At 44.3% G+C, this 14,573-nt stretch overlaps 2 protein-coding genes across 2 annotated transcripts; both read left to right on the forward strand.

The window, feature by feature from the left end:
• Positions 1-222: 222 nt before the first annotated feature.
• LOC133896261 (uncharacterized) lies at positions 223-4,986 on the forward strand. Its single transcript, XM_062336834.1, has 6 exons — positions 223-823; positions 917-1,025; positions 1,245-4,281; positions 4,367-4,438; positions 4,529-4,597; positions 4,679-4,986. Exons 3-6 carry the CDS (start codon positions 4,074-4,076, stop codon positions 4,930-4,932), a joined length of 603 nt encoding a protein of 200 aa, XP_062192818.1. The 5' UTR covers positions 223-823; positions 917-1,025; positions 1,245-4,073; the 3' UTR covers positions 4,933-4,986.
• Positions 4,987-5,082: 96 nt separating this feature from the next.
• LOC133895242 (uncharacterized) lies at positions 5,083-6,997 on the forward strand (the record flags this gene model as incomplete). Its single annotated transcript, XM_062335395.1, has 2 exons — positions 5,083-5,623; positions 5,721-6,997. Coding segments are annotated over exons 1-2 (1,818 nt in total), but the record flags the coding sequence as incomplete, so codon positions are not given.
• Between the last annotated feature and the right edge of the window lie 7,576 nt (positions 6,998-14,573).

Here is a 14,573-nt window from a genome sequence, read left to right on the forward strand (position 1 = left end):
TAGTAAAACAATTATGAAAACAATATTAGCATCAGATTATTGAGATAATTATATACGACTGCAAGCTCGACTGGGATAGTGAAAAGACATACAAGGTGCATGTGTAATAACCATCCCAGTCGAGCTTTGCAGTCATATGTATGATCTCGAATTTCATTATTTGCAAAAAGTAAAATAAGTATGAAAACAATGTAATTTTTAATGCAACACATAATATCTCTCCTACTTAAAAAATGAGTAGTGCATGTACAGTCTGTCAGGAATATTCCTCTGCCACTCCTCAGATTCCTCTATCCCCACGGTTTTAGCGACGATCGCACGACTGTACATGAATTGAGCTGAACCGACGGCACTGCACGTTTCCGCCTTCCCCACATCTCTCCTCCCCCAATCCCCGCCGCAATCTCCAACCGCCCAACACGCCACCACAACATCCTCCCCTCTGTGACGCCGCCCGCCGGTTCACTGACACCCCGCCACCACCACCCCCTCCCCTCCCCTCTGCGCGGCCTACACAGTTCCGTCCTTCCTCGTGTTCGTCGCTAAAACCCGTCGAACCGTCGCTCATCTTGACACCCTTCCTCCCGTCGCGTCCTCCACCGCCGCCACCTCGCGGGCCGGTGCCCGAGCGTCTCACCGTCGGCGGTGCCCCGAATCCAGAAGGACTCCCCTTCCTCCCGCCGCGTCCTCCACTGTCGCCGCCTCGCTGTCCAGCTCCCGAGTGTCCCACCGTCGGCGGCGCCCCGAATCCAGAAGGACTCTCCGGGTCCGATCGCGCAAGAACGCCTCCGCCACCGACATACGCGCCGCTGACATCGCGCAGGTGAGTTCTCTTCCTGTCCATGCGCGCTAGCGCAGGTGTTTGATCGGGTTCTATTCTGAGTTGGTTCTGATCTCTTGCCACGTGCGCGCGCAGAAGTGGCAACCGGACCGGCAGAAGTGGTTCTGATCTCTTGCCGCGTTCTGATCTCTTGCCACGTGCGCGCGCAGAAGTGGCAACCAGCAGATCCAGGAGGCGTACTCCGGTAAGGCTCACGCGTTTGCCCGTCGCTGCTGCCTACAATATTCGTGTTGCAGTTTTGTTGTGTTAGCTTTAGCTTCTGCCTTTGGATGAACTGAAACAATTTTCCTTGTTATCCCCTCCCCCCTAAAGCCACTAAATATAAGTTGAAATCTGAAACTTGCACAAATATGCATTTTCGCAACATGTTGATAAACTGAAACAATTTTTCTACACTGCGAAGTGAATTGGATTGATGGAAAGAATGGGGAATATGTTGGCCGTATGGGATCCAATGGAGGATGCAAGACCTGGAGAAGAATGTTTGATCAGCCAGGAGTGTCATTCTCCTGATGGGCACACACACTTGCAGTTATGTGGCATTTTCCTTCTAGAACAAGCTCAAAATATTGCGTTGCTTGCTCTTTCCAGCAATTCATGGATCATATATTTTCTGGTTGTTTATAATTGTAGTGGCAAGCTGCTACATAGTTGGACGTTTCTTGAGTCTGATGTTTGTATTGGACCCCAGACTATCACTTTTATGCACCGGATCATCCTTTTTCTCTTCAGTACTCATTTCATGCATGCTTTCTAATTTATTTGACAAAAAACCTTGATTTCTGGAACAAACCTGATCACAATTAAATGCTTTATGGATGCTTATGAGATGATGATGCTGCTGCTGTCTCATCTTCTTTGTAGCTCATTTCTTCCTCCCTTTTGTAGTCATGGAAATAAAAAACACAATATTAGTGTTGTTGGCCGGAAAGGAGCATTTCCTAGCCATGTCAATGCAAAGAAAACATTAGTGTTCTTGCTTACTGATAGAAATACATATATACAAGAGTAATCATTAACAGGCTCATGAATGTAAGGAAGAGAAAGGTTCATTGGTACATAAGTTGAAATATGACTAATTTCGATGCTTTTATTTAGCAACCTGATTTGGATACTTTATACATCTGAATACCTAATATTTTCGTTTTTAGATCTGAATACCTAATATTTTCATTTTTAAATTTACTCCGTTTCACAGGGAAACTTCAGCATTCAACTGTTTTCCTGTTTTAGAGCAAAAAATACAGATCAAGCACTCACTCACTGTGATATATCGTATCTGAACAATTTTGATAGTGGCTCCATCGAGTGTATAACTCCCTGGGGAAATTGCATAATGAATTTATTAATTACAGAGCTTCCTTGTGGTAGTCACAGTACTCATTTCATGGCAGTACTCATTTCATGCATGCTTTCTAATTTATTTGACAAAAAAACCTTGATTTCTGGAACAAACCTGATCACAATTAAATGCTTTATGGGTGCTTATGAGATGATGCTGCTGCTGCTGTCTCATCTCTGTGCAACCTGATTTGGATACTTTATACATCTGAATACCTAATATTTTCGTTTTTACATCTGAATAACTAATATTTTCGTTTTTAAATTTACTCCGTTTCACAGGGAAACTTCAGCATTCAACTGTTTTCCTGTTTTAGAGCAAAAAATACAGATCAAGCACTCACTCACTGTGATATATCGTATCTGAACAATTTTGATAGTGGCTCCATCGAGTGTATAACTCCCTGGGGAAATTGCATAATGAAATTATTAATTACAGAGCTTCCTTGTGGTAGTCATGGCTGTATGCTGCTGCTTAAGCTCAAAACCTTACTGAACATCTGTGCTTGTAGAAGGGTACCAAGGTTGCACAGATTATGAAATTGGGGATGTGCCAAGGATTGTAGTGGATACATCTGATCCAACGGTGGATGCGTAGGTGATCGCTGCGAAGGTTGTTGGTTTCGTTAGGTCTCATCTTGTTTGTAGCCCATTGAATTGTAGCCAATAGGTTCATGGGATTTTAGCAGTTCCAGGCTGGCCTAACTTACCGGGATCCATGTGATTCCATCATGTTTTAATGTTCAGTTCCGTAATGCTCTGACCTCATGCTTGTAGCCAATTGAATTGTAGAGGTTGTTGGTTTCGTTAGGTCTCATCTTGCTTGCAGCCCATTGAATTGTAGCCAATAGGTTCATGAGATTTTAGCGGTTCCAGGCTGGCCAAACTTACCGGGATGCCATCACTCCTTACCAAAGCAAGAGCATCTTGGTTTCAGAAACTTTGTTGACTGAGTGTATAATCACTGGTAGTCTGTCTCGCAGATGTCGTCTTCGAAGAAGTCCGGGGGCCGCACACCACTCGGAAACATAACCAACACTACCGGCATAAGTATTGCAAAACTACTTCTGCCTACTTCGAGTTCATTATCTATATAAATGTAACATTGGATGCTTCGCAACTAAATACATGTTGAACCTTTTCAGATTGGGTTACCAATAGCAATGTTGACCCACCAAAGACATCCAGTTCACTGACACACCCTGAAGATCCTAAAGAACGCAAGAGGCAACAGGAGAGGGAACGGTATGCGCTAAAAAGGGATGAAATTCTAAAGAAGCAACATGAAGCATATCATCATAAGAAAGCGCAAGCCCATTTGAAAGGCGCTGAACAGCATCAAACTCAGACAAATGCCAGACGAGCCAGTATTAGCATGCCATATGAGCCAATACAGCTACGATGTAACCCTGATAGCATCAAGACTGTAACCATTGATGATTGTGCCACTCACACTCCACCACCTAATAATCTGACGGGAGAGTTAACAATTGAGCAAATTGAAGCTAAACGAGTGAGAGAATGTGCACGATATGCAAATCTGACACCTGAACAAAAGCAAGCGATACGTGATCGTCGAAAGGTCTCCGAGGTATTGCGGCGCAACACCCTAAGTGAGGAGCAGATCGAAGCAAGTCGTGAACGTCGGAGGGTGCATAATATGACACCCGAGGAGAAGCAGGCAAAGAGAGATCGCGAAAAAGCAAGAAGAGAGTTGCGGCGCAACACTTTGAGCCAAGATTCCATCGCCATGCAGAACCCAATGTATATCCCTGAGGTGGTTCACCTTACTACGGATGCATCTGATCCTCATGGATCCAGAGTCACAAATGATTGATCAATTCCTCTGGTTCAACCAACGCCTGTTTACATCCAGTCAGCTTCAGATTAGATGCCAGACATGGAGAATGCTAATCAAATAATGCACAGACAATGTGTTACACCTGGAGAAAGGATAGCACTGCTAGCCCGTCGTAATGCGCACTTTGCAAGTAGACGGGACAAGAAAGCTTCTGCCTCAATAGAAGAAAGTCCAACTATAACTGTAGAAGATACCGATGGTTTAGATCCTCCACCGCAGTCAGGTGTCATTAACAATGGTAATGTTTTTACTTGTATTGCTCTTTCCTCAAATTCCAATACAACATATACCCTGATGTATTGTACTCGTGTTGTTATTGACAGAAAATACCTCTCTAACCCCTCAAACTACCAGCATCCAGGCGCCAACAACACGTCCACCAGTTAGCGACGATGGTAATTTCCTTGATTGTATTCATTTTATAATTAAAAAAAATACAATCAGGGCCATCATATATACTTATACAAATATGTATGATGCGATAGGTGATGATGATGGCGTCGTATTCGATGAGGACTCTGAAGAGGATGAGGGCTACATGTTCGCTGGTCAAGGTACATTTTTGGCATTGTTTCGCCTTACATCCATATCTTTTACATCCTTATCTAACTCGTTCGTGCTAAAAATCACTTCAGACGGGGATACCGATGATGAGGATATCGAATTCGATGAAGCTGAAGATGCCTCGGCTACTACCTCTAGCATACCTGATCCGTATGACCACGTGTATGACAATATACCCCAAGCCACGCACATGTTGAAGCCTGTTGAAAACTGCAAGCATTGCAACGCGAAGAAGTTCGAGCATGAGACAAATGGGTTCTGCTGCCGTAATGGAAAGATTAAACTATGTACCCCAGAAACACCACCCGAGCTCATGAGGCTCTAGTCGAGTGCAGACGCTGATGCTAGGCACTTCCGTGAAAGCATAAGATTTTTCAATGGTCATTTCTCATTCACTTCACTATACTGTAACCTTGATGGTGAGACCACTGACATGAGAAAAAGTGGTATTTACACGTTTCGTGCCCACGGCCAAATGTACCACAACATACGGTCGTTTGGTATAGACGGGACTGAACCCAAGCACCTGGAGCTTTACTTCTATGATGACGATCCCAGTCTAGAGCACCGGTATTGCCGTTGCCACGAAGAGCAGTGCCAGCAAGACAAGGAACTTATCAGAAAGCTGGTTGACATACTTCATGACAACCCATACTCTAAACAACTCAGGAGTATGGGACAGGTTGAGGATCTTGATGACTACCGTGTGACACTGAACCTTGATCATAGGTTGGACCAGAGAACATATAACATGCCAGCCACTTCGGAGGTGGCCGCTGTTTGGGTTGAGGGGAGCGAACGCCGAAGGCACTTTGAGAATAGCGTTATCCTGCAAGGGAAGAACAAGCAAATATATGGCATCCGATTGTATCATGGATGCTATGATGCTCTGTCATACCCTCTCTTTTTCCCTAGAGGCGAACTCGGTTGGCATCCCGATATCCCAAAGGTCGGTGTGTCCATCAATGTGGTGACCGCGGCTCGTATGGCTCGTGGTAATAATCATGAGGACCCAGGTTAGTGTTATCAAAAGATAATGTTTGCACCGTCAATTCTTGGCATAGTACTCGTTGATGCTAAACACTAACTTTGAATGTCATATGCTCTGTGCAGATTCTAATGGCAGGCTATGTGTGTCTGTGCGGGATTACTACTGCTACAAATTCCAGATACGGCCAGGGATATTCAACCCAATACTGTTTGGCAAGCGTCTTTTTCAGCAGTTCGCGGTCGACACATACATCAAGATCGAAAGCTCGCGGCTGGACTACATATGGGCTCATCAGAAGGAGTTAAGGGCGGACCTGTACCAAGGTTTGGTGGACAGCGTGCATGCCGGGGAGGGTAGAGCGGACGCGGTTGGAAAGCGGACCGTGCTGGCTACATCATTTATCGGTGGACCTCGGGATAAGAGGCGTCGGTACATGGATGCTATGGCTTTAGTGCAAAAGTATGGGAAGCCGAACATCTTCCTCACAATGACATGCAATCCAAACTGGGATGAGATCACGCGCGAGCTCTACCCTAGCCAAATACCCCAGGATCGTCCGGATCTCGTCGTACGTGTTTTCAGGGAGAAGCTAGAGGAACTAAAAAAGCAGTTGCTTGATAAGCACATGCTTGGCAAGGTGAAGGCCTACGTCTATGTGGTTGAGTTCCAGAAGAGGGGTTTACCGCATGCCCACTTATTGCTCATCATGAAAGGGCGGTACAAGCTCACATGTCTGGAGCAGTATGATTGTATCATCTCTGCCGAGCTCCCGGACAAGCGTAACTACCCAGAGCTATACAAGATGGTTGTCAAGCATATGATGCATGGCCCTTGCGGTGTGCTGAACCATGATTGCCCGTGCACGAAGGACCGTCCGTCATGCAAGAATCATTACCCGCGGTCTTTCAACGTGACTACCTTACAAGGAAAGGACTCCTACCCGGTGTATAGGAGACGTGATGATGGCCGGCATGCAATGGTTCGAAAACACGAGCTAGACAATAGGTGGGTTGTCCCATACAACCCTTACCTCCTACGGCTGTTCAACTGCCACATCAATGTTGAGGTATGCTCGAGCATAAAGGCCATTAAATACCTATTCAAGTACATATACAAGGGCCATGATCGGGCGTCGGTGTCTGTGAACGAGGCTGACAAGAACGGCAACATGGATGAGATCAAGCAGTATAGGGACGCGAGATGGGTGACCCCCCCGGAAGCCTTGTGGAGGATATACGGCTTTGAACTGAGCAAGAACTCACCACCTGTGATGCAACTACAACTTCATCTCCCGAATATGCACATGGTTTCGTTTCAAGAGGGCCAAGATATCCAAGAAGTTCTCAATCGGGAAGATGCTGATAAGTCAATGCTAACAGAGTATTTCAATGCGAACAAAGTATATGAGCATGCTCGGGGTATCTTGTACCGAGATTTTCCCGAGTGGTATACTTGGCAGAAAGGCAAAAATAAAAAATTCTGGCAACGAAGGAGACGAGAAGGTGGACAAGTTGGTAGAATCGTGTCAGCTCATCCAGCCGAGGGGGAACACTACTATTTGCGGGTTCTCCTAAATCATGTGACTGGCGCCACCTCCTTTGATGACCTAAGGAAGGTTTACGGCAAGATCCTACCTACCTTTCGTGAAGCCGCAGAGAGAAGGGGCCTGATCGAGGCAGACAACACATTGGACGAGTGTCTTACGGAAGCCGAGTTGTTCCAGATGCCACCATCGCTCCGGAGGCTCTTCGCAACAATACTGGTATTCTGTGAGCCTAGCGACGTGCGTGGACTCTGGAACAAGCACTTGGAGGCAATGTCAGAAGGCTATCGCCGCATTAATCCATGCACATTCGCGACCCAACAAATGGTTTTAATAGATATCAGAAACATGCTACAGTCAATGGGTTTAGGGTTTAGGGTTTAGGGTTTTAGGGTTTAGGGTTTAGGGTTTAGGGTTTAGGGTTTAGGGTTTAGGGTTTAGGGTTTAGGGTTTAGGGTTTAGGGTTTAGGGTTTAGGGTTTAGGGTTTTAGGGTTTAGGGTTTAGGGTTTAGGGTTTAGGGTTTAGGGTTTAGGGTTTAGGGTTTAGGGTTTAGGGTTTAGGGTTTAGGGTTTTAGGGTTTAGGGTTTAGGGTTTAGGGTTTAGGGTTTAGGGTTTAGGGTTTAGGGTTTAGGGTTTAGGGTTTAGGGTTTAGGGTTTAGGGTTTAGGGTTTAGGGTTTAGGGTTTAGGGTTTAGGGTTTAGGGTTTTAGGGTTTAGGGTTTAGGGTTTAGGGTTTAGGGTTTAGGGTTTAGGGTTTAGGGTTTAGGGTTAGGGTTTAGGGTTTAGGGTTTAGGGTTTAGGGTTTAGGGTTTAGGGTTTAGGGTTTAGGGTTTAGGGTTTAGGGTTTAGGGTTTAGGGTTTAGGGTTTAGGGTTTAGGGTTTAGGGTTTAGGGTTTAGGGTTTAGGGTTTAGGGTTTAGGGTTTAGGGTTTAGGGTTTAGGGTTTAGGGTTTAGGGTTTAGGGTTTAGGGTTTAGGGTTTAGGGTTTAGGGTTTAGGGTTTAGGGTTTAGGGTTTAGGGTTTAGGGTTTAGGGTTTAGGGTTTAGGGTTTAGGGTTTAGGGTTTAGGGTTTAGGGTTTAGGGTTTAGGGTTTAGGGTTTAGGGTTTAGGGTTTAGGGTTTAGGGTTTAGGGTTTAGGGTTTAGGGTTTAGGGTTTAGGGTTTAGGGTTTAGGGTTTAGGGTTTAGGGTTTAGGGTTTAGGGTTTAGGGTTTAGGGTTTAGGGTTTAGGGTTTAGGGTTTAGGGTTTAGGGTTTAGGGTTTAGGGTTTAGGGTTTAGGGTTTAGGGTTTAGGGTTTAGGGTTTAGGGTTTAGGGTTTAGGGTTTAGGGTTTAGGGTTTAGGGTTTAGGGTTTAGGGTTTAGGGTTTAGGGTTTAGGGTTTAGGGTTTAGGGTTTAGGGTTTAGGGTTTAGGGTTTAGGGTTTAGGGTTTAGGGTTTAGGGTTTAGGGTTTAGGGTTTAGGGTTTAGGGTTTAGGGTTTAGGGTTTAGGGTTTAGGGTTTAGGGTTTAGGGTTTAGGGTTTAGGGTTTAGGGTTTAGGGTTTAGGGTTTAGGGTTTAGGGTTTAGGGTTTAGGGTTTAGGGTTTAGGGTTTAGGGTTTAGGGTTTAGGGTTTAGGGTTTAGGGTTTAGGGTTTAGGGTTTAGGGTTTAGGGTTTAGGGTTTAGGGTTTAGGGTTTAGGGTTTAGGGTTTAGGGTTTAGGGTTTAGGGTTTAGGGTTTAGGGTTTAGGGTTTAGGGTTTAGGGTTTAGGGTTTAGGGTTTAGGGTTTAGGGTTTAGGGTTTAGGGTTTAGGGTTTAGGGTTTAGGGTTTAGGGTTTAGGGTTTAGGGTTTAGGGTTTAGGGTTTAGGGTTTAGGGTTTAGGGTTTAGGGTTTAGGGTTTAGGGTTTAGGGTTTAGGGTTTAGGGTTTAGGGTTTAGGGTTTAGGGTTTAGGGTTTAGGGTTTAGGGTTTAGGGTTTAGGGTTTAGGGTTTAGGGTTTAGGGTTTAGGGTTTAGGGTTTAGGGTTTAGGGTTTAGGGTTTAGGGTTTAGGGTTTAGGGTTTAGGGTTTAGGGTTTAGGGTTTAGGGTTTAGGGTTTAGGGTTTAGGGTTTAGGGTTTAGGGTTTAGGGTTTAGGGTTTAGGGTTTAGGGTTTAGGGTTTAGGGTTTAGGGTTTAGGGTTTAGGGTTTAGGGTTTAGGGTTTAGGGTTTAGGGTTTAGGGTTTAGGGTTTAGGGTTTAGGGTTTAGGGTTTAGGGTTTAGGGTTTAGGGTTTAGGGTTTAGGGTTTAGGGTTTAGGGTTTAGGGTTTAGGGTTTAGGGTTTAGGGTTTAGGGTTTAGGGTTTAGGGTTTAGGGTTTAGGGTTTAGGGTTTAGGGTTTAGGGTTTAGGGTTTAGGGTTTAGGGTTTAGGGTTTAGGGTTTAGGGTTTAGGGTTTAGGGTTTAGGGTTTAGGGTTTAGGGTTTAGGGTTTAGGGTTTAGGGTTTAGGGTTTAGGGTTTAGGGTTTAGGGTTTAGGGTTTAGGGTTTAGGGTTTAGGGTTTAGGGTTTAGGGTTTAGGGTTTAGGGTTTAGGGTTTAGGGTTTAGGGTTTAGGGTTTAGGGTTTAGGGTTTAGGGTTTAGGGTTTAGGGTTTAGGGTTTAGGGTTTAGGGTTTAGGGTTTAGGGTTTAGGGTTTAGGGTTTAGGGTTTAGGGTTTAGGGTTTAGGGTTTAGGGTTTAGGGTTTAGGGTTTAGGGTTTAGGGTTTAGGGTTTAGGGTTTAGGGTTTAGGGTTTAGGGTTTAGGGTTTAGGGTTTAGGGTTTAGGGTTTAGGGTTTAGGGTTTAGGGTTTAGGGTTTAGGGTTTAGGGTTTAGGGTTTAGGGTTTAGGGTTTAGGGTTTAGGGTTTAGGGTTTAGGGTTTAGGGTTTAGGGTTTAGGGTTTAGGGTTTAGGGTTTAGGGTTTAGGGTTTAGGGTTTAGGGTTTAGGGTTTAGGGTTTAGGGTTTAGGGTTTAGGGTTTAGGGTTTAGGGTTTAGGGTTTAGGGTTTAGGGTTTAGGGTTTAGGGTTTAGGGTTTAGGGTTTAGGGTTTAGGGTTTAGGGTTTAGGGTTTAGGGTTTAGGGTTTAGGGTTTAGGGTTTAGGGTTTAGGGTTTAGGGTTTAGGGTTTAGGGTTTAGGGTTTAGGGTTTAGGGTTTAGGGTTTAGGGTTTAGGGTTTAGGGTTTAGGGTTTAGGGTTTAGGGTTTAGGGTTTAGGGTTTAGGGTTTAGGGTTTAGGGTTTAGGGTTTAGGGTTTAGGGTTTAGGGTTTAGGGTTTAGGGTTTAGGGTTTAGGGTTTAGGGTTTAGGGTTTAGGGTTTAGGGTTTAGGGTTTAGGGTTTAGGGTTTAGGGTTTAGGGTTTAGGGTTTAGGGTTTAGGGTTTAGGGTTTAGGGTTTAGGGTTTAGGGTTTAGGGTTTAGGGTTTAGGGTTTAGGGTTTAGGGTTTAGGGTTTAGGGTTTAGGGTTTAGGGTTTAGGGTTTAGGGTTTAGGGTTTAGGGTTTAGGGTTTAGGGTTTAGGGTTTAGGGTTTAGGGTTTAGGGTTTAGGGTTTAGGGTTTAGGGTTTAGGGTTTAGGGTTTAGGGTTTAGGGTTTAGGGTTTAGGGTTTAGGGTTTAGGGTTTAGGGTTTAGGGTTTAGGGTTTAGGGTTTAGGGTTTAGGGTTTAGGGTTTAGGGTTTAGGGTTTAGGGTTTAGGGTTTAGGGTTTAGGGTTTAGGGTTTAGGGTTTAGGGTTTAGGGTTTAGGGTTTAGGGTTTAGGGTTTAGGGTTTAGGGTTTAGGGTTTAGGGTTTAGGGTTTAGGGTTTAGGGTTTAGGGTTTAGGGTTTAGGGTTTAGGGTTTAGGGTTTAGGGTTTAGGGTTTAGGGTTTAGGGTTTAGGGTTTAGGGTTTAGGGTTTAGGGTTTAGGGTTTAGGGTTTAGGGTTTAGGGTTTAGGGTTTAGGGTTTAGGGTTTAGGGTTTAGGGTTTAGGGTTTAGGGTTTAGGGTTTAGGGTTTAGGGTTTAGGGTTTAGGGTTTAGGGTTTAGGGTTTAGGGTTTAGGGTTTAGGGTTTAGGGTTTAGGGTTTAGGGTTTAGGGTTTAGGGTTTAGGGTTTAGGGTTTAGGGTTTAGGGTTTAGGGTTTAGGGTTTAGGGTTTAGGGTTTAGGGTTTAGGGTTTAGGGTTTAGGGTTTAGGGTTTAGGGTTTAGGGTTTAGGGTTTAGGGTTTAGGGTTTAGGGTTTAGGGTTTAGGGTTTAGGGTTTAGGGTTTAGGGTTTAGGGTTTAGGGTTTAGGGTTTAGGGTTTAGGGTTTAGGGTTTAGGGTTTAGGGTTTAGGGTTTAGGGTTTAGGGTTTAGGGTTTAGGGTTTAGGGTTTAGGGTTTAGGGTTTAGGGTTTAGGGTTTAGGGTTTAGGGTTTAGGGTTTAGGGTTTAGGGTTTAGGGTTTAGGGTTTAGGGTTTAGGGTTTAGGGTTTAGGGTTTAGGGTTTAGGGTTTAGGGTTTAGGGTTTAGGGTTTAGGGTTTAGGGTTTAGGGTTTAGGGTTTAGGGTTTAGGGTTTAGGGTTTAGGGTTTAGGGTTTAGGGTTTAGGGTTTAGGGTTTAGGGTTTAGGGTTTAGGGTTTAGGGTTTAGGGTTTAGGGTTTAGGGTTTAGGGTTTAGGGTTTAGGGTTTAGGGTTTAGGGTTTAGGGTTTAGGGTTTAGGGTTTAGGGTTTAGGGTTTAGGGTTTAGGGTTTAGGGTTTAGGGTTTAGGGTTTAGGGTTTAGGGTTTAGGGTTTAGGGTTTAGGGTTTAGGGTTTAGGGTTTAGGGTTTAGGGTTTAGGGTTTAGGGTTTAGGGTTTAGGGTTTAGGGTTTAGGGTTTAGGGTTTAGGGTTTAGGGTTTAGGGTTTAGGGTTTAGGGTTTAGGGTTTAGGGTTTAGGGTTTAGGGTTTAGGGTTTAGGGTTTAGGGTTTAGGGTTTAGGGTTTAGGGTTTAGGGTTTAGGGTTTAGGGTTTAGGGTTTAGGGTTTAGGGTTTAGGGTTTAGGGTTTAGGGTTTAGGGTTTAGGGTTTAGGGTTTAGGGTTTAGGGTTTAGGGTTTAGGGTTTAGGGTTTAGGGTTTAGGGTTTAGGGTTTAGGGTTTAGGGTTTAGGGTTTAGGGTTTAGGGTTTAGGGTTTAGGGTTTAGGGTTTAGGGTTTAGGGTTTAGGGTTTAGGGTTTAGGGTTTAGGGTTTAGGGTTTAGGGTTTAGGGTTTAGGGTTTAGGGTTTAGGGTTTAGGGTTTAGGGTTTAGGGTTTAGGGTTTAGGGTTTAGGGTTTAGGGTTTAGGGTTTAGGGTTTAGGGTTTAGGGTTTAGGGTTTAGGGTTTAGGGTTTAGGGTTTAGGGTTTAGGGTTTAGGGTTTAGGGTTTAGGGTTTAGGGTTTAGGGTTTAGGGTTTAGGGTTTAGGGTTTAGGGTTTAGGGTTTAGGGTTTAGGGTTTAGGGTTTAGGGTTTAGGGTTTAGGGTTTAGGGTTTAGGGTTTAGGGTTTAGGGTTTAGGGTTTAGGGTTTAGGGTTTAGGGTTTAGGGTTTAGGGTTTAGGGTTTAGGGTTTAGGGTTTAGGGTTTAGGGTTTAGGGTTTAGGGTTTAGGGTTTAGGGTTTAGGGTTTAGGGTTTAGGGTTTAGGGTTTAGGGTTTAGGGTTTAGGGTTTAGGGTTTAGGGTTTAGGGTTTAGGGTTTAGGGTTTAGGGTTTAGGGTTTAGGGTTTAGGGTTTAGGGTTTAGGGTTTAGGGTTTAGGGTTTAGGGTTTAGGGTTTAGGGTTTAGGGTTTAGGGTTTAGGGTTTAGGGTTTAGGGTTTAGGGTTTAGGGTTTAGGGTTTAGGGTTTAGGGTTTAGGGTTTAGGGTTTAGGGTTTAGGGTTTAGGGTTTAGGGTTTAGGGTTTAGGGTTTAGGGTTTAGGGTTTAGGGTTTAGGGTTTAGGGTTTAGGGTTTAGGGTTTAGGGTTTAGGGTTTAGGGTTTAGGGTTTAGGGTTTAGGGTTTAGGGTTTAGGGTTTAGGGTTTAGGGTTTAGGGTTTAGGGTTTAGGGTTTAGGGTTTAGGGTTTAGGGTTTAGGGTTTAGGGTTTAGGGTTTAGGGTTTAGGGTTTAGGGTTTAGGGTTTAGGGTTTAGGGTTTAGGGTTTAGGGTTTAGGGTTTAGGGTTTAGGGTTTAGGGTTTAGGGTTTAGGGTTTAGGGTTTAGGGTTTAGGGTTTAGGGTTTAGGGTTTAGGGTTTAGGGTTTAGGGTTTAGGGTTTAGGGTTTAGGGTTTAGGGTTTAGGGTTTAGGGTTTAGGGTTTAGGGTTTAGGGTTTAGGGTTTAGGGTTTAGGGTTTAGGGTTTAGGGTTTAGGGTTTAGGGTTTAGGGTTTAGGGTTTAGGGTTTAGGGTTTAGGGTTTAGGGTTTAGGGTTTAGGGTTTAGGGTTTAGGGTTTAGGGTTTAGGGTTTAGGGTTTAGGGTTTAGGGTTTAGGGTTTAGGGTTTAGGGTTTAGGGTTTAGGGTTTAGGGTTTAGGGTTTAGGGTTTAGGGTTTAGGGTTTAGGGTTTAGGGTTTAGGGTTTAGGGTTTAGGGTTTAGGGTTTAGGGTTTAGGGTTTAGGGTTTAGGGTTTAGGGTTTAGGGTTTAGGGTTTAGGGTTTAGGGTTTAGGGTTTAGGGTTTAGGGTTTAGGGTTTAGGGTTTAGGGTTTAGGGTTTAGGGTTTAGGGTTTAGGGTTTAGGGTTTAGGGTTTAGGGTTTAGGGTTTAGGGTTTAGGGTTTAGGGTTTAGGGTTTAGGGTTTAGGGTTTAGGGTTTAGGGTTTAGGGTTTAGGGTTTAGGGTTTAGGGTTTAGGGTTTAGGGTTTAGGGTTTAGGGTTTAGGGTTTAGGGTTTAGGGTTTAGGGTTTAGGGTTTAGGGTTTAGGGTTTAGGGTTTAGGGTTTAGGGTTTAGGGTTTAGGGTTTAGGGTTTAGGGTTTAGGGTTTAGGGTTTAGGGTTTAGGGTTTAGGGTTTAGGGTTTAGGGTTTAGGGTTTAGGGTTTAGGGTTTAGGGTTTAGGGTTTAGGGTTTAGGGTTTAGGGTTTAGGGTTTAGGGTTTAGGGTTTAGGGTTTAGGGTTTAGGGTTTAGGGTTTAGGGTTTAGGGTTTAGGGTTTAGGGTTTAGGGTTTAGGGTTTAGGGTTTAGGGTTTAGGGTTTAGGGTTTAGGGTTTAGGGTTTAGGGTTTAGGGTTTAGGGTTTAGGGTTTAGGGTTTAGGGTTTAGGGTTTAGGGTTTAGGGTTTAGGGTTTAGGGTTTAGGGTTTAGGGTTTAGGGTTTAGGGTTTAGGGTTTAGGGTTTAGGGTTTAGGGTTTAGGGTTTAGGGTTTAGGGTTTAGGGTTTAGGGTTTAGGGTTTAGGGTTTAGGGTTTAGGGTTTAGGGTTTAGGGTTTAGGGTTTAGGGTTTAGGGTTTAGGGTTTAGGGTTTAGGGTTTAGGGTTTAGGGTTTAGGGTTTAGGGTTTAGGGTTTAGGGTTTAGGGT

The sequence above is a fragment of the Phragmites australis genome, chromosome 16, assembly GCF_958298935.1.
Source record: "Phragmites australis chromosome 16, lpPhrAust1.1, whole genome shotgun sequence".
In the NCBI taxonomy this organism is placed as follows: domain Eukaryota; kingdom Viridiplantae; phylum Streptophyta; class Magnoliopsida; order Poales; family Poaceae; genus Phragmites; species Phragmites australis.